Genomic DNA, 23,107 nt, shown 5'->3' with positions numbered 1-23,107 from the left:
AACATTTCAATGGGATAATTATGTTACTGACCCTACCCTGATCAGTGATTGTGCCCTACCCTAGGGTGTGACCTGAAATTCTGCTCCCACCCTAGGGTGGTACCTGATTCTGCTCCCACCACTGGGTGGTACCTGATTCTGGGGTATAAAAGCAAGGATCTGTGGAAGGGGGGGGGACTTTTTCCTGGGGCTGATTCTGGGGCCTTTTGGCTTCAGCCCCTTCCACGGAAAAAAAGCTGTTTTCTTCAGAAGCCTGACTGCCTGTTAGCTTTCTTCCTGCCGCATTCACCTCAGAACCACCAGCTGAACTGGGTAACATATGCGTGGTCTGAGCTGGAGGAGAAAGGCCTCATCCTCCATCCCTCCATCCGTCAACCCCCTCAAGGGCAGTATTGCAACACAAAGTAGTTGAACACCATTTGGGGGTAGGTGCTCATAGAGAAGCTTTTAGTGACAAATGGGTCTTATATGAGCTAGGAAAGTTCTCTAAATTGAACTTTGGCTACTCCATGATCACTACCACTATTCCAAGAAAAATAAAAATCGTTTTATGTGTGCGAAGCAAGGTGGTTTTAATAGAAACATTTAAAAAGATATGTTGGGAGAGAAGGGGAGAAGTAAGTGTTCAAGAGAGAACATAGCCTTTCACTTTCTTGTTTCTATGTCTCTTTGGTTTTCTCTGGAGAACCCCATGTTTTCTTTCCAGAGTAGAAAAATCAAAGAGGTATATCACAAGCAAGGGAGAATTTTCTAGGGAGAATTTGAGCTTAAAAAAGAAGCTGAAAAATCAAAATAATTTTATGTAAATTCCCTGTACTCCATTCTTCTATTCCATAGCCAAGAGTGAAATTTGCCTATCAAAATGTCTATATATGGACAAACAAAATTTGGGATGGAAAATTCATAATATTCAGGACATAAATGTTATTTATTATAATCACATTTTTGTTATTTTAACAACTACACCATGAACAAACCATCTTCCCATCTCCCATGAATATATACTTCCATTTGAGCCCTGAACTTCTTTTCTGTCATAATGTAGAAGTATGAGTAGAATCTGAATAAGCAGAAAATTCATGGATTCTGTTTTCCTTCAGGAAAAACTTAAAAGAAACCAGTCAGAGTTCATGTCATGGAATACCAATAAAATTTGTAGCCTAATAAGGAAGTGAGTTAACTTGGAGCCAGGAGCAGACATCATTAACTTTTAATCAGAGAAAGTTTTAGTAGATGTCAAACAAAAAAAAATCAGGTAATTAATAACATCACTGAATATACACAACAAATAGTACATGAGAGTAAAAAATCAATGTATCAATAAAATTGGCAAGGCAAGTTCTTTTTTTTTTGCTATCTTATTTGAAATAGAATGATTTTTCTGGAGAGTACATTTTGGGAAATTTAGGGCTATATAATATAGGAAAAGCATATAAAGTATTTTAGAAACCTGATCTTGAATAAAGAAAAGTAGAAGTTCTAACTGGAACAGATTCATAAACAAGGAATGATCTTATTTACAGAGCCTTTACCTTTGATGTATTTGTGTGATGTGTATTTGCATCTTGTTGTGTTCATAGGGGAAAATGAGGGCTTACACAAACAAATAAAAGGGTTTATTTTACCAAATTGTACAATTTATAGAGTAAAATTACTATAATAATGCATTATTCATATATCTGGGTCACACGCAATTTTGAGATAATTGGTCATTCAGACACCACAGTACAAATATCATTAGAGGATATACAATTGGAGTATCAGAACAGTGGGAAAATGATTAATGTTTCTAATGAACTGTTAAATTTTCCAAGAGAGAAACAGATTTTCTTTTTTTTGATATGTGTTAATCTTGGAATCTGTGGAATGATTATAAGAGTTATGTGTTTTTTAAAATACACTGTCTGAAAACAGCATTTGAGCAATTGCATACGCATTGACTCATTTATGTTGTCCCCAACATAAATTGCTAAGAATCTATGAAACTGTGATAAGACTATGTTTGTTGATTTTTAAACTCACAAGGGTATGTTAGGGCTTGTACGAAGTAAGGTCCACCAGTCATCACAAATACTGAAAGTGGGATGTTTTGACTCTACATCCTGCAAAGATGCATAACGTTCAATGAGAAATTGTGAGTACAGATTCATGGTATAGGTTCAAATGGTGTTCTTAGAGCAAACTACCAAATATAATTTAAAACCTTTATTATCTCTGTCCAGTTTTTTACAAAAAAATTTTATTTTAAAGGATTTATCTTCATTAAGTTAACAAATTTAAATATTTCTGGTATGCTAATCAATCATCACTTTTCATGTTCAGTTTTTATTTCTCTGGATTTTATTTATTTTTTTGAAGGAGGCACTCAGTAGAAACAAGAAGCTATCATGTTTTAAGTAAAGCCTTACCCTGATTACTATTAGTAGTCTGGTGATTAATAGTTAAGAAAATCACTACAAGTTTACTTTACTGCTAGTTATTAAAAAGAAATAATATACAGAGAATTGTCTTGGTATTTTGTTTTACAGAAAAACGCATTTAACACTTAATCCACAGTCAGTACTTCAGAAGTTTCTTTTGAGACAGTCTCTATTATCTCAAGAACTATTGATATGTTATAGTTTAATGTCTGCTGTAATGTTGTTGGAATAGTTGAGCATAATATTCAGGAGAGGCTTCCTACCAGCTCTAAACACTTCCTCCTGCCTAAACAAAATATTGCAACTATTGTACATATCAGAATTCTTGGAAAAGGGAGCAGGGCATATACAAGGAAAGCTCATTCTAGTTTTCCAGGACTCAAGGAGATAAGAAATTTTTATTTATTTGTTTTTGGTTTTGGGGTGGGCCACACCCGGAATTGCTCAGGGGTTACTCCTGGCTCTGAGCTCAGAAATCGCTCCTGGTAGGCTCAGGGAACCATATGGGATGCCAGGAATCAAACCCGGGTCTACCCTGTGTCAACTGTATGCAAGGCAAATGCCCTAGGGATGTGCTATCGCTCTGGCCCGGGGTGAAAAGAAATTTTTATTTAAGAGGTACAATTGTGAATGGAATTTTTTAAAATATTTTTCTTTCATTATTTCTATATAAAAAAGCCATATATGTTTGCATACTATTTTTGTACCTGCCACTTTACTATACAAATCTATTGTCAGAAAATCAAATACCTCAGAGTCAACATAACTAAAGAGGTAAAAGATCTATACAAAGAAAAGTACAAAACACTTATTCAAGAAATAAAAAAGGACAAAAAGAAATGATCTATATCTTGTTCATGGATTGAGAGGATTAACATAATTAAAATGGCAATACTTCCCAAAGTATTGTACAGATTTAATGCAATTCCTATAACCCAAGAAATATTACAAAGAAGTGGATCAATCTTTAAATTCATTTAAACTATACACATCCACATTTATTGCTAAAGCAATTCTTGTGAAAAATAAAATGGGGCATCACTTTCCCCAACTTTGAACTGTACTATAAAGTAGCATGATATTGAAATAAAGAAAGATCCTAAAAAAAAAGATCCTTAGATCAATGGAATAGACTTGAATATTCTGAGACCCTCAGGTATACAATAAATTTATCTTTGATAAAAGGGCAAGAAATACCAAGTGGAGCAAGAAAAACCTCTTGAACAAGTAATGTTGGAAAACCGACCAATTCATGCAAAAAAGTAAACACAGACCTCACTTTAGCATCATGCAAGAAGGTTAAATCAAAATGGACAAGAATAATCAGTGCTGGTGCAGATGCAGGGAGAAAGGGACTCTCATTCACTGTTGATGGAAATGTAGACTGGCCCAGCCTTTTTGGAAAACAATATGGATATTCCTCCAAAAATTAAAAATTGAGCTTCCATATTATCCAGCAATACCACTCCTAGGGATATACCCTAGGAACCCAAAGACAGCATGCAGAAAAGTCCTCTGCATTCTTATGTTCAGCACAGCACTATTTACAATAGCCAGAATTTAGAAACAACCCAAGTGCCCGAGAACAGATGAGAGGCTAAAGAAACTGTGGTATATATACACAATAGAATATAAAGCAGCTGTCAGGAAAAATGAAGTCATGAAATTTTATTATACTTGTGTGTATATGGAGAATATTATGCTGAGTGAAATGAGTCAAAGTGAGAGAGATAGACATAGAATAATATCACTATTTGTGGGATATAAGAAAAATAAAAGATAGTATGGTGATAGTATCCAGAGATAACAGTCCATTATAGGAAGCTTGCCGCGAAGAGTGAAGAGTGCGGTTAGGATAGTGAAGGGTCCTCTATGACAATGATCATTGGAATTGATCATGACAAGAACACAGTGCTGAAAGGGGATAAAGTACTATGCATGGTACCCCTGCATTAATAATAGTGCAAACCACCGTGATAAAAAGAAAATAGAGGGGGGCGTAAATTGCCCAAGAGACAGGCTTAGGTGGTGCGAGGCTGTAACTGGTGATTTGGTCTGATCAAAGATAAATTCTGCTTAGGGCAGAAACAAATACTTTTGAAAAGACATTCATGTTTATGCTTAATTTCTGTATCTATCGTATAACATTAATGAAAAACATTTATGTAAAAGTCATCAGTTTTCTATATGGAAATATATAAAGTTGAACATATGTTTTGTCATATAAATAATAAAAGTAATAATTATAGAAGGTCAAAAATTTTTCTTCTCTAGACACTTTGTTCCACTTCGTCAGGAAATATGAATCCAGGAAATATTGGAACACACCTAACTGAAAAAATCAAAGGTAATTTATTGTTTTGTTTTGTTTTGTTTTGTTTTGTTTTGGGCCACAACCGGTAACGCTCAAGGGTTACTCCTGGCTATGCGCTCAGAAGTTGCTCCTGGCTTGGGGGACCATATGGACGCCGGGGGATCGAACCGTGGTCCATCCAAGGCTAACGCAGGCAAGGCAGGCACCTTACCTCTAGCGCCACCACCCGGCCCCTGAAAGGTAATTTAATTAATATATCAAATAGGTTAGGCCAGGGAATTGGCTTATTCAAGGGACTAGGGCAAATGTTTTGCATGCAGGAGCCTCAGGTACTATAACTAAAGTAGCATGGTTTCCTGACCATCTGCAATTGTAGTCTGCAACCAAGGCGAGAATAATACCAACAACTGTGGCCACAAACAATAAAATAAAACAATACAACTATCAGAGTGATCTTTCTGGCAGTGAAAAACTACAGAAAGAGAAATATTAACTTTAGCACTCATTCAAAATTAATTCAACCATAGAAATGATTAATAGTCATTTACATACAAAGATGCTTGTTTTATTTTAGTGTAAGAACAGGTTGCTCAAAAAATCATAGCGAATGATTTCCCATGAGATTAATATGTGAGATGGGATTTGTTTATATGATAGTGACTTTTACTTTGCTTTATTCTCTCAAGTTGTACTCAGGGGTCTGGGTACAACTCCTGATATTTGAACAACCAGTTCTGACAGATCAATGCTCTGTTCCAAGGATATGACATTGTTTGATCCTTATGGAATTTCTTACCACAAGGGTCATCCCAACAGTTTTGAGGGTTATACAGTTCATGTTCAACATTGCCTGGGGCCTCCGGGCTATACCAGATGGGGCTGGAGAGAGGAGTGTGGTGCAAAGAGTTTAATCAAGCTCCCATATATGCCAATTGGAGAGCCAGTATTCCCCCTGAAAAAAAAATAAAGCAAAAAATGACTATAACTGAACTCACATTAGAAGCTAGCATTTTATTCTAGAGTGCTATTTTAAATCTGTGTTTATAATTTAAGATATTTATTAAAACTTTAGGTTATAGGTCCCTCGAGCCTGCCAGGAGCAATTTCTGAGTATAGAGTAAGAAGTAACTCCTGAGCACAGCCGGTTGTGACACCCCCCAAAAAACTAACAAAAAAAAAACCTTTAGGTTATGGACCAAGTACGAACAAACTTGTCCAATTTAGAATAAGAAAACTTCTACTTCTTGCTTTTCTTTCCTTTCTTTCCATGTCTTTTCTTGTCCTTTCACAGTGGAACAATTAGACATTTTTCAGGTATTAAATTATGAAGATGGCTTGGATGACCCTGAATTTGTCTGGCAAGTTTCATTAATGATTTTGTATGAAAGAAAAAATAGAAGCAATAAGTTAAGACATTTTGAAGGTAGAGATTTTGAAAAGGAGAGGATTAGCAAAGGAGAGATAAGTATAGGAAGAAAAATGATATTTGGGTTTTATTGTTTTGTTTATTGTAGCTTATGTACTTTATAGTTATATTAGTCTTAAACCTATTATGTGAAATTCCAGTGGTACAGTGTGGTTTGACCTACACACAATGTCATCTTAGACTTCATTTTGTTGGCTTCCACTCTTTATTTTCATGTGCTAACATGGAAAATTAAGATAATATTGGTTTTTTGAGCCACACACGGTAATGTTCAGGGGTTAATCCTGGCTATGTGCTCAGAAATCGCTTCTGGCTTGGGGGACCATATGGGATGCCGGGGGATAGAACCATGGTCCATCCTAGGGTAGCACATTCAAGGCAAATCCCCTACCGCTTGCGCCACCACTCACCACTCCTGTTCCAAGACAATATTATTTTATATTAAATAAATTTCCGTTCAGTACTAGTTTATAGTGTCTTTAGGAGAAAAATCATGGGATATAGAAAGTTGTACAGTTTGACAAATTAAATCAGATTTGAACATTTGGTTCTATGGGAGAGATTTTGACATTTTTAATTCTACAAAGAAAATAGGTTGAATTTTTATCCTGTGAAATCTAAGAAATCTAAGAAAATCTAAGAAATCTAAGAAATACAAGGCAGTGGTTATAGTTGCTCACAGTGAAGCCACAGTACCTCTGAGAAAAGGAGAATGAATGATCATGTATTCTGTGGCCATAACACCTTATTTTTGTTATAGTCATGTTTCCTCTGCCTAGCTGGGGTCCCAAAAGGCACTTTAGTGCTTCCAGAAATCTTGTGTCTTATGAGAGTGCCTCTTTCTTTCTTCTTTCTTTCTTTCTTTCTTTCTTTCTTTCTTTCTTTCTTTCTTTCTTTCTTTCTTTCTTTCTTTCTTTCTTTCTTTCTTTCTTTCTTTCTTTCTTTCTTTCTTTCTTTCCTTCCTTCCTTCCTTCCTTCCTTCCTTCCTTCCTTCCTTCCTTCCTTCCTTCCTTCCTTCCTTCCTTCTTTCTTTCTTTCTTTCTTTCTTTCTTTCTTTCTTTCTTTCTTTCTTTCTTTCTTCTTTTTTCTTTCCATTTTATAATTTTTATTGAGACCAATGTGAATTACAAGTATTTCACAGTTATATTTAAGGTACATAAATATACCCAATTCGTTGAATTAGGTGAATTAGGGCCATTCCCACTACCAGTGTTGACCTCCCTCCACCCCTGTTTCCTGCATGCTTCCCTGTCTCCCCCCCCCCCTTAGCCCCCTGGACTGCTAGTATAACAAGTTCCTTTTGTGTACAGCTTGCCATAGTTTGGGTCTCTTGATTCTATTGTTGTTGACATTGGGTTGGGTATTTAGGGAATTCCCTAAATTTTTTTTGTTTTGTTTTATTTATTTTTTTATTTCCACTCAATGTTTCCACTATTCTTTTTTATTTCCACTTAATGTTCATGAGACAACTTGTCCCTAGTACCATCCACCTTTCCCCCTCAATTTATGAGACAGAACAAGCTGATTCACGTTTTATGGTTCTGTTGAAACAGAGAAAAAGAAAAAAGGGAATAAAAGCAGGGATGAGCCCCTGTGTAGAAGCTATAAATTTAAATTTAAAAGAAGAAAGAAAAAGATAAAGAGAAAAACCCACACCAAAATATAAATAAAGAAAAATAAAGAAAAATAGTAGGGAGGCTAGTGTGGCAAGTTTTTTTTTTTTTTTTTTTGCATAGGCACAGTAATTGGGGAAATTAGAAAGGAAATTCCCTTGGCCTAAGTCTTAGGGTTTCTTCATCCTTGAAGCGCACTGTATTAGGATCAATTATAGGCTACAGCCATGCTCATTGTTGAACTCCATGTATTTTGTTTTTATGGTTCCAGGAAATGTTCTGCTCAGTTGTGGTTGTCAGGGTCAGTCTTCTGTAATTAGACATTTTGGTTTTTGCACAGGTCCTAGGATGAAGTCTAGGACAGAGTCTTTCTTTATGGTTCCAGAGGGTCTGCTCAGTCACTGTTGTTGCAGTCAGTTTTCTGTAATTAGTGATCTTGGTTTTTGCACAGGTCAAAGGGCAGAATGTCTTCTGATTTCATTTGACTATTAGGTGATGAGGTTGGTGAACCTGCCCTTAGATTAAGTTGTTGCTGTTTCTTTGCCGTCAGGATGTTATATGCACCTAGCCTGGCCAAGTTGGTGCCAGAGTGATATTAGAAATTCCCCAGGGGGAGTTTGGTTCCTGGTGCAAGGAATTGTGTCAGTTCTAAGGTTGGGATCTGAGGTTTGGGGTTGAACAGTCAATGTCTGATCTTGTGTGGTCTAAGTTGACTCCCCATGACAAGTGTTCAGGATGAGAGGTGCCCCTGTATTCTAAACTTTATGAGTTCTTATTCCTAGTAGATAAGAGCTTGTTTCTATACCAAAAAATGTTCCGATTTTAGTGTGCATATGCAAAAAAGGAATGATGCCATATTATATTATTAGTGAATTTGGAGGTAAAAATGACAGGCTATACAATCTCTGTGCCCTGGTTTTGGCCTGATCTATTTTATCCCAGGCTAGACTTTTAGAATTTCATGTTAAGCAGAACCAGAAAAAAGCAAATAAAAATAAAATAAATAATTAATTAATTAAAAGAAAGAAAAAAGGGGTGGAGGAGGCTACTTTTGCGTTTGGGAATAGAAACACTAAGAGGTATAGCTGTTTATGAATCAAGCATACATAGACAATATATATATATATATATATATATATATATATCCCATTAAGTCTTTTGAGACAATCTTGGGGAGGATGAGATCTATGGCATATTTCGGTCCCACACCTTGGTCTACTTGAGATTGAAAGATGATTTGCAGCCGTACAGGTTCAGGTAGTGTCATCAAGTTGGGGTACCTTCTGGAGCTGAGTCCAGTAGCTTACTCCAGTCCATGATGGGGGAGGTGTGAGAAAAAAGGGCTGCATAGAATGAATCAGCAAGAGTGGCAATTGTAGCTTCTTGCCCAGGCGAGAGGATGGCAGCTTGTTGAGGCAGGGGGTTGGTCTCAGTTCCTAATGAGTTAAGAACTGAGGCTGCAGAGGATTAAATAGGGAGGTATAAGGGGTCTGGATTGAGGGTGTGGGAGGATAGATAAAGTTCTGAAGGGGGGACAAGGAAACAAAAACGCAGTTTTAACTCTACTGTTGCAAGTAAGTTATTTTTCTAATATTAGAACTTACTATGTCCTAATTTTTTCTCATTTTGAGCATATTTAACAAGGTGGAGACTGAGAAAAACATCTGTGATAAATTATAATTTAGGGTCTAAGATGAATTCCACCTTGCTATATATATTTTAGAAATCTCATAAAGTAAATGTATTCAGTAAATATTTTAGGGTCTATTATATACTATTTCTAAAGATACTATCTATAAAAATATCTTTAAAGATATCTAAACTCTAAATCTAGATATCTCTAAATATCTCTAAAGATATTACTTCTAAAGATAAAATAGAAATCAAAATTGAAAATTTTCATACACCCCACGATATCAATGATTTTGGGAGAAGAAATGCACATGGATACCAAGTTTGATCTTATTCTCAGTTATAATATTATAGATCTTTTTTTTTAAATGAGGTTAATTTTATTTGTAATTTTCAATACATTTTTTCCATTTGAACTTTATCATGATAAGAACATTAACTTGAGGTCTATGTTTCTAATGAATTTTTTATTTAAACACCTTGATTACATACATGATTGTGTTTGGGTTTCAGTCATAAAAGGAACACCACCCATCACCAGTGCAACATTCCCATCACCCAAGTCACAAATCTCCCTCCTCCCCACCCAACTCATCCTGTACTCTAAACAGGCTCTACATTTCCCTCATACATTCTCAATATTAGGACAGTTCAAAATGTAGTTATTTCTCTAACTAAACTCATCACTCTTTGTGGTGAGCTGCCTGAGGTGAGCTGGAACTTCCAGCTCTTTTCTCTTTTGTGTCTGAAATTTATTATTGCAAGAATGTCTTTCATTTTTCTTAAAACCCATAGATGAGTGAGACCATTCTGCGTTTTTCTCTCTCTCTCTCTCTGACTTATTTCACTCAGCATAATAGATTCTGTGTACATCCATGTATAGGAAAATTTCATGACTTCATCTCTCCTGACAGCTGCATAATATTCCATTGTGTATATGTACCACAGTTTCTTTAGCCATTCGTCTGTTGAAGGGCATCTTGGTTGTTTCCAGAGTCTTGCTATGGTAAATAGTGCTGCAATGAATATAGGTGTAAGGAAGGGATTTTTGTATTGTATTTTTGTGTTCTTAGGGTATATTCCTAGGAGTGGTATAGCTGGGGCGTATGGGAGCTCGATTTCCAGTTTTTGGAGGAATCTCCATATTGCTTTCCATAAAGGTTGAACTAGACGGCATTCCCACCAGCAGTGGATAAGGGTTCCTTTCTCTCCACATCCCCGCCAGCACTGTTTGTTCTCATTCTTTGTGATGTGTGCCATTCTCTGTGGTGTGAGGTGGTATCTCATTGTTGTTTTGATTTGCATCTCCCTGATGATTAGTGATGTGGAGCATTTCTTCATGTGTCTTTTGGCCATTTGTATTTCTTCTTTGTCAAAGTGTCTGTTCATTTCTTCTCCCCATTTTTTGATGGGATTAGATGTTTTTTTCTTGTAAATTTCTGTCAGTGCCTTGTATATTTTGGAGATTAGCCCCTTGTCTGATGGGTATTGGGTGAATAGATTCTCCCACTCAGTGGGTGGCTCTTGTATCCTGGGCACTATTTCCTTTGAGGTGCAGAAGCTTCTCAACTTAATATATCTAATATATAAGAACAATTTTTTTGTCTTTTGGGCCACACCTGGTGACACTCAGGGGTTACTTCTGGCAATGTGCTCAGAAATTGCTTCTGGACCAAGGTCCATCCTGGATCAGCCATGTGCAAGGCAAGCGCCTACTACTGAGCTATCGCTCCAGCCCAAATAATTTATTTTTATATAGGTCATAGTAGTTTAGTTTAAAGATATCAAAGAACTCTTGGATAATAATCTAGAATAAGGCATTTGTATTTAAATAAGTATAATGCTAAATAAGACATTGATATCCAATTAAGAAGATTTAATATGTTCATTTAAATAAGAACATTTAAAAGTGGTCTTATTTTTTCTTGAAAAAAGGATAATATTTTGCATAATAGATTATATAATACATTTACATAGCATATGTTATGTATATATAATATGTGCATCTGTGTCCAGGCATTAGGATAGTAGTTTATTTTATTTTATTTTTATTGCTAAATTATCTTTATTTAAACACCGTGATTACAAATATGATTGTAGTTGTATGATTACAGTCATGTAAAGAACACCCCCTTTCACCAGTGCAAAATTCCCACCACCAATTTCCCAGATCTCCCTCCTCCCCACCTCACCCACACCTGTACTCGAGACAGGCTTTCTACTTCCCTCATTCATTCACATTGTTGTTATAGTTCTCAGTGTAGTTATTTCTCTAACTACACTCATCACTCTATGTGGTGAGCTTCATGTCATGAGCTGCACATTCCAGCCCACATCTCTCTTGTCTCTGAGATACTGCTAAAAATGTCATTCGTTTTTCTTAAAACCCATAAATGAGTGAAATTATTCTGTGTCTTTCTCTCTCCCTCTGACTTATTTCACTCAGCATAATAGATTCCATGTACATCCATGTATAGGAAAATTTCGTGACTTCATCTCTTCTGATGGCTGCATAGTATTTCATTGTGTATATGTACCACGGTTTCTTTAGCCACTCATTTGTTGAAAGGCATCTTGGTTGTTTCCAGAGTCTGGCTATTGTGCTGCAATGAATATAGATGTGAGGAAGGGATTTTTGTATTGTATTTTTTTTAATTTTTTTATTTTGAATTATGAGAACAAAAGATGCAAAGAAAGAGGACAAGGTAAAGTTACAGTGGATGGACAATCAGCCATAACATAATTCTTAGAAGAAGTCCCCTTGCTGATATCTTAACTTTGAACTTTCAGCCTAAGAACGTTAAGATAAATAAAACAGAATCCATGTATAATTACTTTGTTCCTCAAGTCACCAGATTGTAGCACAATATAATATTTCTTAACAGCACACAAGGCAATCTAAAGCCATAAAACTTATGTAACTCCTTAAACATTAGAGGCATAGTATTTTTTACATTTCCATGTACATGCATATTAGCTTAAGTTAACCTCAAATTTTAAGTGGGTGCATTTAACCTCAAATTTTAAGTGGGTGCATTTTAAGGATTAGAGTCAAAGGAGCACAGTAAAAATGGTGTTAGAGTGGCAATTGTTGTTTGCATAGGCCCACCAAAATATGAGAGGCATGGAAAGGAATAACCTTGGCCTAAATACAAAGAGATCCTACCCCTGAAGTTTCCTGGCACAAGACCAACTCTAGGCTTCAGGCAAGTTAACGTCTGATCCAAGACATTGTCCGCAGTGCCAACACACTTTTCACACAGTCTCTGTTGTTGGTATCATGTTTCTGTATTAAAGATTCTGGAATCTGCATATCCTAAATTGAAGTCATGATGTGGAGTGTCTTCTCGTTTCACCTCACCATTAAAGGGCAATGCAAGAAGCCCTGTCCTGTAAGCAGGTTGTTGTTAAGTCTTCTCATTGTTAAGGGAAGTCTCTCTTCAGCAGGACGATGTCTGAGCAGTGGTAGGGTCTACCGTGGTAGAGGATTGCTTCCAGGTGATGTTATAGACAAACCTCACCATTAAGGGGCAGTACAGCAAGCCCTGTCCAGTAAGCAGGTCATTGTTTTTGTTAAGTCTTCTTAGTGTTAAGGGAAGTCTTTTTTGAGTAGATCGATGTCACAGCAGCTGTAGGGTCTTCCCTGGTAGAGGAATGCCTCCAGGTGATGTTATATACAACCTTGGATGTTTTGTAGATGTCTTCTCTAGATCAGGGGTGAATGGAGAATGCCCATTCTTCTGAGGCTTGTACCAGGTCTTTATGTCAATGTTCAGGGTGTAAGGTCTCATTGCACTACAAGATTTGTGTGTTCCCATCTCTATTAGATAAGAACTTATTGGTATGTATAGTATTTTCCCATTTTAGTGTGCCTAAGCAAACAAGAAATAAAGCCACGTGGTGCTATCAGATATATGGGGGCGTAAGAACATTTCCAACAATACCCATGACTTGGTTCAAACATAAGCATTAAACTGAGGGATTCTTTCACTCCAAATTTCATATTGAGCAATTCACAAAGAGAAGATAAAAAACATGGGGGGGGATCATCACTGTATAAGAAAATATTCAGGAAAAGTTATAGCCCTCAAAGAAAACACCCATAAAATGTTGAAGAGACATAAGTGTCCTTTTTATGCCTTTTAAAATAGTTGGGTGGGTGTTAACTCCAGGGCACCACTTTGATCTGTGACTTAGGACTCTACAGTACTTAAGTTAGAAAGGGTAAATGAGGAGTAATGATGATAGGAGTTAAGGAAGTTAAAGAGAAATATGATCTTATGAAGGGGTATGCAAAAGGGCAGAGTACAAAATAGACATTGTGCATATATAAAAACATAATTCAATGATAGTGAGTACTATTAATGTTTCTTGTGCTATTGCCCCGTGCGATTTTGAAAATATAGACTGGACAGAGATTACCAGTGACTTCAAGAAGCTGGGAGGACAGAAGTTCAGGGCCCCACCCAGACCCTCCCTAAGGAGCTGAATGGATAATGGGGGAAAGCCTAGGGTACCTTCAAGCTCCACCAAGGGGCCCAACTCACCAGCTTGCCCAGGCATGTGGCCTGGGGAAGCCCTGGAGATCTGGAGCAAGGTGGTAGAGGGGTGCTGGGGTTATCCAAGTCCCGCACCCCACTAGGCCTGGTTAGGAAGGCCTCTGTCATGGCGGTGGCCTGCCAAAACCCCCCTCCTGCTAGACTCCCGGCTCCCAGTTGTATTGTATTTTTGTGTTCCTCGGGTATATTCCTAGGAGTGGTATAGCTGGATTGTATGGGAGCTCAATTTCCAGTTAGTGGAAGAATCTCCATATCGCTTTCCATACCGCTTTTCATAAAGATTAGACTAGACGGCATTCCCACCAGCAGTGAAAAAGAGTTCCTTTCTCTCCACATCCCCACCAGCACTGCTTGTTTTCCTTCTTTGTGATGTGTGCCAATCTCAATGGCGTGAGGTGGTACCACATAGTTGTTTTGATTTGCATCACCCTGACGATTAGTGATGTTGAACATCTTTTCATGTGCCTTTTGGCCATTTGCATTTCTTCTTTTACAAAGTGTCTGTTCATTTCTTCTTCCCATTTTTTGATGGGGTTAGATATTTTTTCTTGTATTGTTCTGTCAATACCCTGTATTTTTTGGATAATAGTCCTTTATCTGATGGGTATTGGGTGAATAATTTCTCCCATTCAGTGGGTGGCTTTTGTAATCTGGGCACTATCTCCTTTGAGGTGCAGAAGCTTCTCAGCTTACTATAGTCCCATCTGTTTATCTCTGCTTCCAGTTGTTTGGAGAGTGCTGTTTCCTCCTTAAAGTTGCCTTTAGTCTCAAGGTCATAAAGTGTTTTAAATACATACTGCTCTATATACCTTATAGTGTCAGATCTGATATCAAGGTCTTTAATCCATTTGGATTTGACCTTTGCACATGATATTAGCTGGGGTCTAAGTTCAATTTTTTGCAAGTGGCTAGCCATTTGTGCCAAAACCACTTGTTGAAGAGGATTTCCTTGCTCCATTTAGGGTTTCTTGCTCCTTTATCAAAAACTAGATGGTTGTATGTCTGGATAACCTTCTCTGAGTACTCAAGCCTATTCCACTGATCTGAGGGTCTGTCTTTATTCCAATACCATGCTGTTTTGATAAGTATTGCTTTGTAATATAGCTTAAAATTGGGGAAAGTAATGCCTCCCATATTTCTTTTCCCAAGTAGTGCTTTAGCTATTTGAGAGTGTTTATGGTTCCAAATGAATTTCAACAGTGCTTGATCCACTTCTTTGAAGAATGTCGTAGGTATCTGTAGAGGAATCGCATTAAATCTGTACAATGCTTTTGGAAGTATTGCCATTTTTATGATGTTGATCCTGCCAATCTATGAGCAGGGTATGTGTTTCCATTTCTGCGTGCCCTCTCTTATTTCTTGGAGCAGGGTTTTATAGTTTTCTTTGTATAGATCCTTCACATCTTTAGTCAGGTTGGCTCCAAGATATTTGAGTTTGTGTGGCACTAATGTGAATGGGGTTGTTTTCTTACTGTCCATTTCTTCCCTATCGTTATTGGTGTATAGAAAGGCCTTTGATTTTTGTGTGTTAATTTTGTACCATGCCGCATTGCTATATGATTCTATTATTTCTAGGAGTTTTTTTGTAGAGTCTTTAGGGTTTTCTAAGTAGAGTATCATGTCATCTGCAAACAGTGAAAGCTTACCTTCTTCCTTTCTTATCTGGATTCTCTTGATATCTTTTTCTTGCCTAATCACTATAGCAAGGACTTCCAGTACTATGTTGAATAGGAGTGGTGAGAGAGGACAGTCTTGTCTTGTACCAGAATTTAGAGGGAAGGCTTTTAGTTTTTCTCCATTGGGGATAATATTTGACATTGGCTTGTGGTAGATGGCCTTAACTATATTGAGAAAGGTTCCTTCCATTCCCATCTTGCTGAGAGTTTTCATCAAGAATGGGTGTTAAACCTTATCAAATGCTTTTTCTGTGTCTATTGATATGGTCATGTGATTTTAATTTTTCTTGCTGATGTTTTGTATTATGTTGATAGATATACAGATGTTAAACCACACTTGCATTACTGGGATGAAACCTACTTGATCATAGTGAATAATCTTCTTGATGATGCATTGGATCCTGTTTGCCAGGATTTTGTTGAGGATCGTTGCATCTGTGTTCATCAGGGATATTGGTCTGTAATTTTCTTTTTTGGCATCATCTCTTTCTGGTTTTGGTATTAAGGTGATGATGGCTTCATAAAAGCTATTTGGAAGTGTTCCTGTTTTTTCAATTTTATAAAAGAGTCTGGCCAGGATTGGTAGTAGTTCCTCTTGAAAGGTTTGAAAGAATTCATTCGTGAATCCATCCAGGCCTGGGCTTTTATTTTTGGGCAAACTTTTGATTACGGTTTTAATTTCCTCAATAGTGATGGGGGTGTTTAGATATGCAACATCCTCTTTTTAAACTGTGGAAGGTTATATGAGTTCAAAAATTTATCCATTTATTCCAGGCTCTCATATTTAGTTGCATAGAGTTTCTCGAAGTCTTCTATAAATACCCTTTGAATCTCTGCATTATCTGTAGTGATCTCCCCATTTCATTTCTAATACGCATTATCAAGTTTCTCTCCCTCTTTTTCTTTGTGAGTTTTGCCAATGGTCTATCAATCTTGTTTATTTTTTCAAAGAACCAACTTCTGCTTTCGTTGATCTTTAGGATTGTTTTTTGGGTTTCAATTTCATTGATTTCTGCTATTAGCTTTGTTTTTTCCTTATGTCTCCCTATTTTTGGTTCCTTTGTTTATCATTTTCTAATTCTATAAGGTATGTCATTAAGGTATTCATGTATGCTCCTTCTTTCTTCCTGATATGTCCTTGCAAAGCTATACATTTTCCTCTCAGTGTCGCTTTTGCTGTATCCCATAGGTTCTGATAGTTTGTGCTTTCATTGTCATTTGTTTCCAGAAAAATTTTGATTTCCTCTTTGATTTCATCTTGGACCCACTGGTTGTTCAGTAGCAGCCTGTTTAATTTCCAGTTGTTAATTTCTGTGTCCCTTTGTAGTTCATATCTAACTTCAGAGCCTTATGGTCAGCAAAGTTTCTATCTTCTTGATTTTATGGAGGTATTTTTTAAATTTTTTTTATTTTTTTTTTTTTTTTTTTTTTTTTTTTTTTTTTTTTGGTTTTTGGGCCACACCCTGTGATGCTCAGGGGTTACTCCTGGCTATGCGCTCAGAAGTTGCTCCTGGCTTCTTGGGGGACCATATGGGACGCCGGGGGATCGAACCGCGGTCCGTGCGCAGGCAAGGCAGGCACCTTAGCTCCAGCGCCACCGCCCGGCCCCAATTTTTTTTTTTTTTTTTTTTTTTTTTTTTTTTTATTTTTAATTATGAGAACAAAAATGCAAAGAAAGAGGACAAAGTAAAGTTACAGTGGAAGGACAATCACCCATAACATAATTCTCAGAAGAAGTCCCCTTGCTGATATCTTAACTTTGAACTTTCAGCCAAAGAACATTAAGATAAATAAAACAGAATCCATGTACAATTACTTTGTCCCTCAAGTCCCCAGATTGTAACACATTATAATTTTTTTTTTGGTTTTTGGGCCACACCCGGCGGTGCTCAGGGGTTACTCCTGGCTGTCTGCTCAGAAATAGCTCCTGGCAGGCACGGGGGACCATATGGGACAACAGGATTCGAATCAACCACCTTTGGTCCTGGATTGGCTGCTTGCAAGGCAAACACTGCTGTGTTATCTCTCCGAGCCTGTTATAATATTTCTTAACAGCACACAAGGCAATCTAAAGCCATAAAACTTACGTAACTCCTTAAACATTAGAGGCATAGTATTTTTTACATTTCCATGTACATGCATATTAGCTTAAGTTAACCTCAAATTTTAAGTGAGTTTTTTTAAGGATTAGTCAAGGGAGCACAGTAAAAACGGTGCTAGAGTGGCAATTGTTGTTTGCATAGGCCCACCAAAATATGAGAGGCATGGAAAGGAATAACCTTGGCCTAAATACAAAGAGATCCTACCCCTGAAGTTTCCTGGCATAAGACCAGCTCTAGGCTTCAGGCAAGTTATCATCCGATCCAAGACATTGTCCCTAGTGCCAACACACTTTTCACACAGTCTCTGTTGTTGGTATCATGTTTCTGTATTAAAGATTCTGGAATCTGCATATCCTACATTGAAGTCAGGATGTGGAGTGTCCTCTCATTTCACCTCACCATTAAAGGGCAATGCAGGAAGCCCTGTCCTGTAAGCAGGTCATTTTTGTTAAGTCTCCTCAGTGTTAAGGGGAGTCTCTTTTGAGCAGGTCGATGTCTGAGCAGTGGTAGGGTCTTCCGTGGTAGCGGATTGCTGCCATGTGATGTTATAGACAAACCTGGATGTTTCATGAATGGCTTCCCTGGTTCAGGGGTGAATGGAAAATGCCCTTTCTTCTGAGGCCTGTGCTAGGTCATTATGTCAATGTTCAGGGTGTATGGTCCCTTTGCACTACAAGATTTGTGTATTCCAATCTCTATTAGACAGGATCTTATTTGTATGTATAGTATTTTCCCATTTTAATGTGCCTATGAAAAAAGGAGCAATGCCACGTGGCGTTATTGGTACATATGGGGGCCATAAGAACAAGTCCAGGGCCCGGAGAGATAGCACAGCGGTGTTTGCCTTGCAAGCAGCCGATCCAGGACCAAAGGTGGTTGGTTCGAATCCCGGTGTCCCATTTGGTCCCCCGTGCCTGCCAGGAGCTATTTCTGAGCAGACAGCCAAGAGTAACCCCTGAACACCACCGGGTGTGGCCCAAAAACCAAAAAAAAAAAAAAAAAAGAACAAGTCTAACAATCCCCATGATATGGTTCAATCATAAGCATTAAACTGGGGGACTCTTTCATCAAAATTCCTTGTTGAACAGCTCATAAAGAGAAGATAAAAAGTGGTTAGAATCGTCATTGTATAAGAGAATATTTAGTAAGACTTATAGTTGTCAGAGAGTAAACACAAAATATTCTAAAGAAATACATGTCTATTTTATGTCTTTTGAAAGAGGTTAGGGTTGTTACACACAATACACGGCTTTGGTCTGTGATTAGGATTGTGATATACTGAAGTTAAAAAGAGTAATGTGGGTTAGTGATGTTTGGGGGTGAGAGAGTTAAAGAGTAAAAATGAGCTTTGTAGGGGTGTGGGAAAGGGCAGAATACAAAATGGACATTCTGGATACACAAAACATAACATAAAGATAAGGAATACTCTTAATACATACCGTGCGCGTGGGGACACTAGCCCCTGAGCGGTTTTCCATATGCAGAGTGGTCAGAAGTTGCCAGTGACAAACAGCGCAACGGAGCAAATCTCAGCACCCCCAAAGTTAGGACCAACCATTTCTGGCCGGCAGGGCTGCCACCCCAGAAGGCCTGGAGGTTGGGGGCAGAAGAGGGGAAAGCTGTGGGCCTATCAAGGCTCCCAGCGCACCCAAGTTAGGGAGAAGGCCTTACAAATGGGGTCTCCCCCAACCCTATGCCGGCTAGAGGTAGCCTCCAGCTCAAGAGAGGATTGAGAGAGAGAGAGAGCCAGAAGCCAGGATCTGCCCATGGAGGTATTTTTTATGTAACAGCATGTGGTCTATCCTGGAGAATGTATGTTGGAAAAAAACCCATGTATGTTGGAAAAGAATGCATATTCAGGTTTCTGAGGATGGAGTGTCCTATATATATCTACTAGGTCTCTTTCTTCCACTATCTTTTTAGGTCTAGTATATTTTTGTTGGGTTTCAATCTGGTTGACCTATCAAGTGTTGACAGGCCGGTGCTGAGGTCTCCCACACTTATTGTGTTGACAATTTGTCAACAATTGTATTAAATACATTGCTGATCCCTCATTGGGTGTATATATGTTTATTATAGTGATTTCGTTCTGCTGTACATATCCCTTGATTAGTACCTAATGCCCCTCTTTGTCCCTTACAATTTTTCTGAGTATAAAGTTTGTGTCATCTGATATTAGTATGGCTACTCCAGCTTTTTTTAATTATGAGAACAAAGATGCAAAGAAAGAGGACAAGGTAAAGTTACAGTGGAAGGACAATCACCCATAAACAGAATTCTCAGTAGTCCTATTGCTGATATCTTAACTTTGAACTTTCAGCCAAAGAACATTAAGATAAATAAAACAGAACCTATGTACAATTGCTTTGTCCCTCAAGTCCCCAGATTGTAGTACATAATATTTCTTAGCAGCATACAAAGTAATCTAAAGACATAACACTTACGTAACTCCTTAAACATTGAAGGCAAAGTTTTTTTTACATTTCCATGCACATGCATATTAGTTTAAGTTAACCTCAAAAGTTTAAATGGTTTGTTTTTCTTAAGGATTAAAGTCAAAGGAGCACAGTAAAAATGATGTTAGAGTGGCAATTATTATTTTCATAGGCCCACCAAAATATAAGAGACATGGAACGGAAAAGCTTTGGCCTAAATACAAGGAGACCCTACCCCTGAAGTTTCTTGGCATAAGACCAACTCTAGGCTCCAGGCAAACTAGTTTGTTCAATCCAGGTCATTGTCTATAGTGCCAATACACTTTTATTTTTCACACAGTCTCTGTTGTTGGTATCATGTTTCTGTATTAAAGATCCTGGAATCTGCATATCCTATATTGCAGTCAAGATGGTGCAGAGTGTCCTCTCGTTTCACCTCACAATTAAAGGGCAATGCAGAGAACCCTGTCCTGTAAGCAGGTCGTTGTTGTTGTCAAGTCTTCTTAGTGTTAAGGGAAGTCTCTTTTGAGGAGGTTGATGTCAGAGCAGTGGTAGTGTCTTCTTGGTAGAGGACTGCTTCCAGGTGTTGTTATAAAAAACCTTGGATGTTTCGTAGATACCTTACCTGATTCAGGGGTGAATGGTGGATGCCCAATCTTCTGAGGCCTGTGCCAGGTCATTATATCAATGTTCAGGGTGTAAGGCCCCATTGCACTACGAGATTTGTGTGTTCTGATCTCTAATAGATAAGAACTTATTTGTATTTATAGTATTTTTCCATTTTAATGTGTCTATGCAAACAAGGAACAATGCCTCGTGGTGTTTTCGGCTCATATGGGGGCCATAAGAACAAGTACTCCAGCTTTTTTAATGATGTTTTTTGCTTGGATGATTTTCCTCCAGCCTCTGATTTTGAGTCTATGTTTATTCTGACTATTCAGGTGTGTTGCTTGTATGCAGCAGAACGTTGGGTTCAATTTTTTGATCCTTTTCGCCACTCTGTGCCTCATAACAGGTGCATTTAGTCCATTGACATTGAGGGAGATAATAATCATGGGATTGATTGCCATCTTTGTGTAGAAGTTTGATGTGTTTGTTGGTCTTTCTTGTCTTTAAAGTAGATTTTCAGTTTTTCTTTTAAGGCTGGCTTTGAGTCTGTAAAGTTTTTGAGCTGTTGTTTATCTGTGAAGACATGTATACTTCCTTCAAACCTGAAAGTGAGTTTTGCTGCATGCAGTATTCTAGGCGAAGCATTTTTTCATTGAGTTTGGTCACTATATTCCACCACTGCCTTCTAGCCTTGAGTGTTTCTGTGACAGGTCTGCTGTAAATTTCAAGGATGCTCCCTTTAATGCAGTTTCCCTTTTGGATCTTGCTGCTTTCAGTATTCTGTCTCTAGATGTGGGATTCATCATTGAGACTAGGATGTGTCTTGGGGTGTTTTCCTGGGGTCTCTTAGCTGGTACTCTTCGGGCATGCAGAATTTGGTCACATGTATTCTTTAGCTCTGGTAGTTTCTCTGTGATGATGTTCCTGACTGTTGATTCTTCCTGGAGATTTTTTTCTTGGGTCTCTGGGACACCGATGATTCTTAAGTTGTTTCTGTTGAGCTTATCAAAGACTTCTATTTTCATCTGTTTATATTCTTTCTGTAATTTTTCTATTGTCTGATCATTTGCTTTAAGGCTTTTTTCCAATCTCCTGCTGTATGGAGATTTTATGCATCTCATCTTCCAATGCACTAATTCTATCCTCAGCTGCTGTTAACCTGTGGGAAAGCTCATCCCTTTTGTTCTTCAATTCATCTACTGAGTTTTTCAGACCTGTTATTTGACCTGATATTTCAATTTGGAGTTTTCTGATTTCTATCTTCATATTCTCTTATTCTTATTAGTGTTCTGTTCTATACTTTCTTTGAGTTCTGTGAGCATCCTCCATATTTCATCTCTAAACTCCATGTCTGAAAGACTCACTATGTGGTTGGCTGTTGTTGGGTCATTAGTGTTGCCATCTTCATTCTCTATGCATGCTATTGATTGGTGTTGTTTCTCCATTGACATGGTTGTAGCACGACTTTTGCTACGTGTTGTGGTGGGGTTCATGGGTTGATATAGGATCCTGCAGAGTCTCTGAGCCGTCTCCCACAGGGGTCAGAAAACCAGAAATGGAGTGTTGCCGGGCTTATAAAGGCAGCAGCAGGAGATGGGACCGCCATTGGCCTGGACTGCCTACCTGATTGTTGAAAAATGATGGGATCAAGTTGATATAGGATCCCGGAGAGTCTCTGAGCTATCTCCCACACACTTCAGAAAGCTCAGTTTATTTTATTTTATAGGCTATATCTTTTCCAAATTTCTCAGATTTGTATTTTACATTAAGAGAAACAATTTTTTAATATTAGGGTAAAAAGGTAGAGGATGAAAATGCAAGGCTCTTGGTAACCACTTCATGAATCATTATTCTGCTCTTTTTTTAATAAGCCCCTCTTCCCTCAATCAGTAAAAAATGTAGAATATCTCTGGCTGGCTAACTGGCAGCACAATTTCACTGATATGCATTTTCATATATTTGCTGTCAGTAAAGAATTATCCAGTGAGAGTCTTTCAGCCCTGAAAATTAAAGGCATGAAATACTCTCCACAACCCCAAATATCTTTTCCTAGCAAGATAATGCAGATATATCTGACTAAGATATATACCATGTGTATGGCATATATGTGCCGTGTTCCAGAGGCATAAAAATTAAATATTTAATTTTTTTATTTAAGCACCCTCATAACAAACATGTTCATAGTTGGATTTCAGTCATTGAATATACACTATCCTTTACCAGTGTAACTTTACCACCACCAATGTTCCCCATTTCCCTCCTGCCCCACCCCTACTTGTCTACCATTGTCATGGTAGTTGTCAGTGCAGTTAATTCTCTAA

At 37.8% G+C, this 23,107-nt stretch overlaps 1 protein-coding gene across 1 annotated transcript in view; it reads left to right on the top strand.

Moving 5' to 3' along the window:
- Nucleotides 1-23,107, top strand: part of DNAAF6 (dynein axonemal assembly factor 6) — a 91,965-nt gene that overhangs the window by 2,447 nt on the left and 66,411 nt on the right. Inside the window, exon 2 of the mRNA XM_049767623.1 lies at nucleotides 4,695-4,767. Within this exon, the coding sequence (XP_049623580.1) occupies nucleotides 4,695-4,767 (73 nt within the window). The remainder of the gene's footprint in view (nucleotides 1-4,694; nucleotides 4,768-23,107) is intronic.

The sequence above is a fragment of the Suncus etruscus genome, chromosome X (assembly GCF_024139225.1).
Source record: "Suncus etruscus isolate mSunEtr1 chromosome X, mSunEtr1.pri.cur, whole genome shotgun sequence".
NCBI classification, from domain to species: Eukaryota; Metazoa; Chordata; class Mammalia; order Eulipotyphla; family Soricidae; genus Suncus; species Suncus etruscus.
Note: the sequence above shows the minus strand (reverse complement) of the source record. Positions and strands in the feature narration are given on the sequence as shown.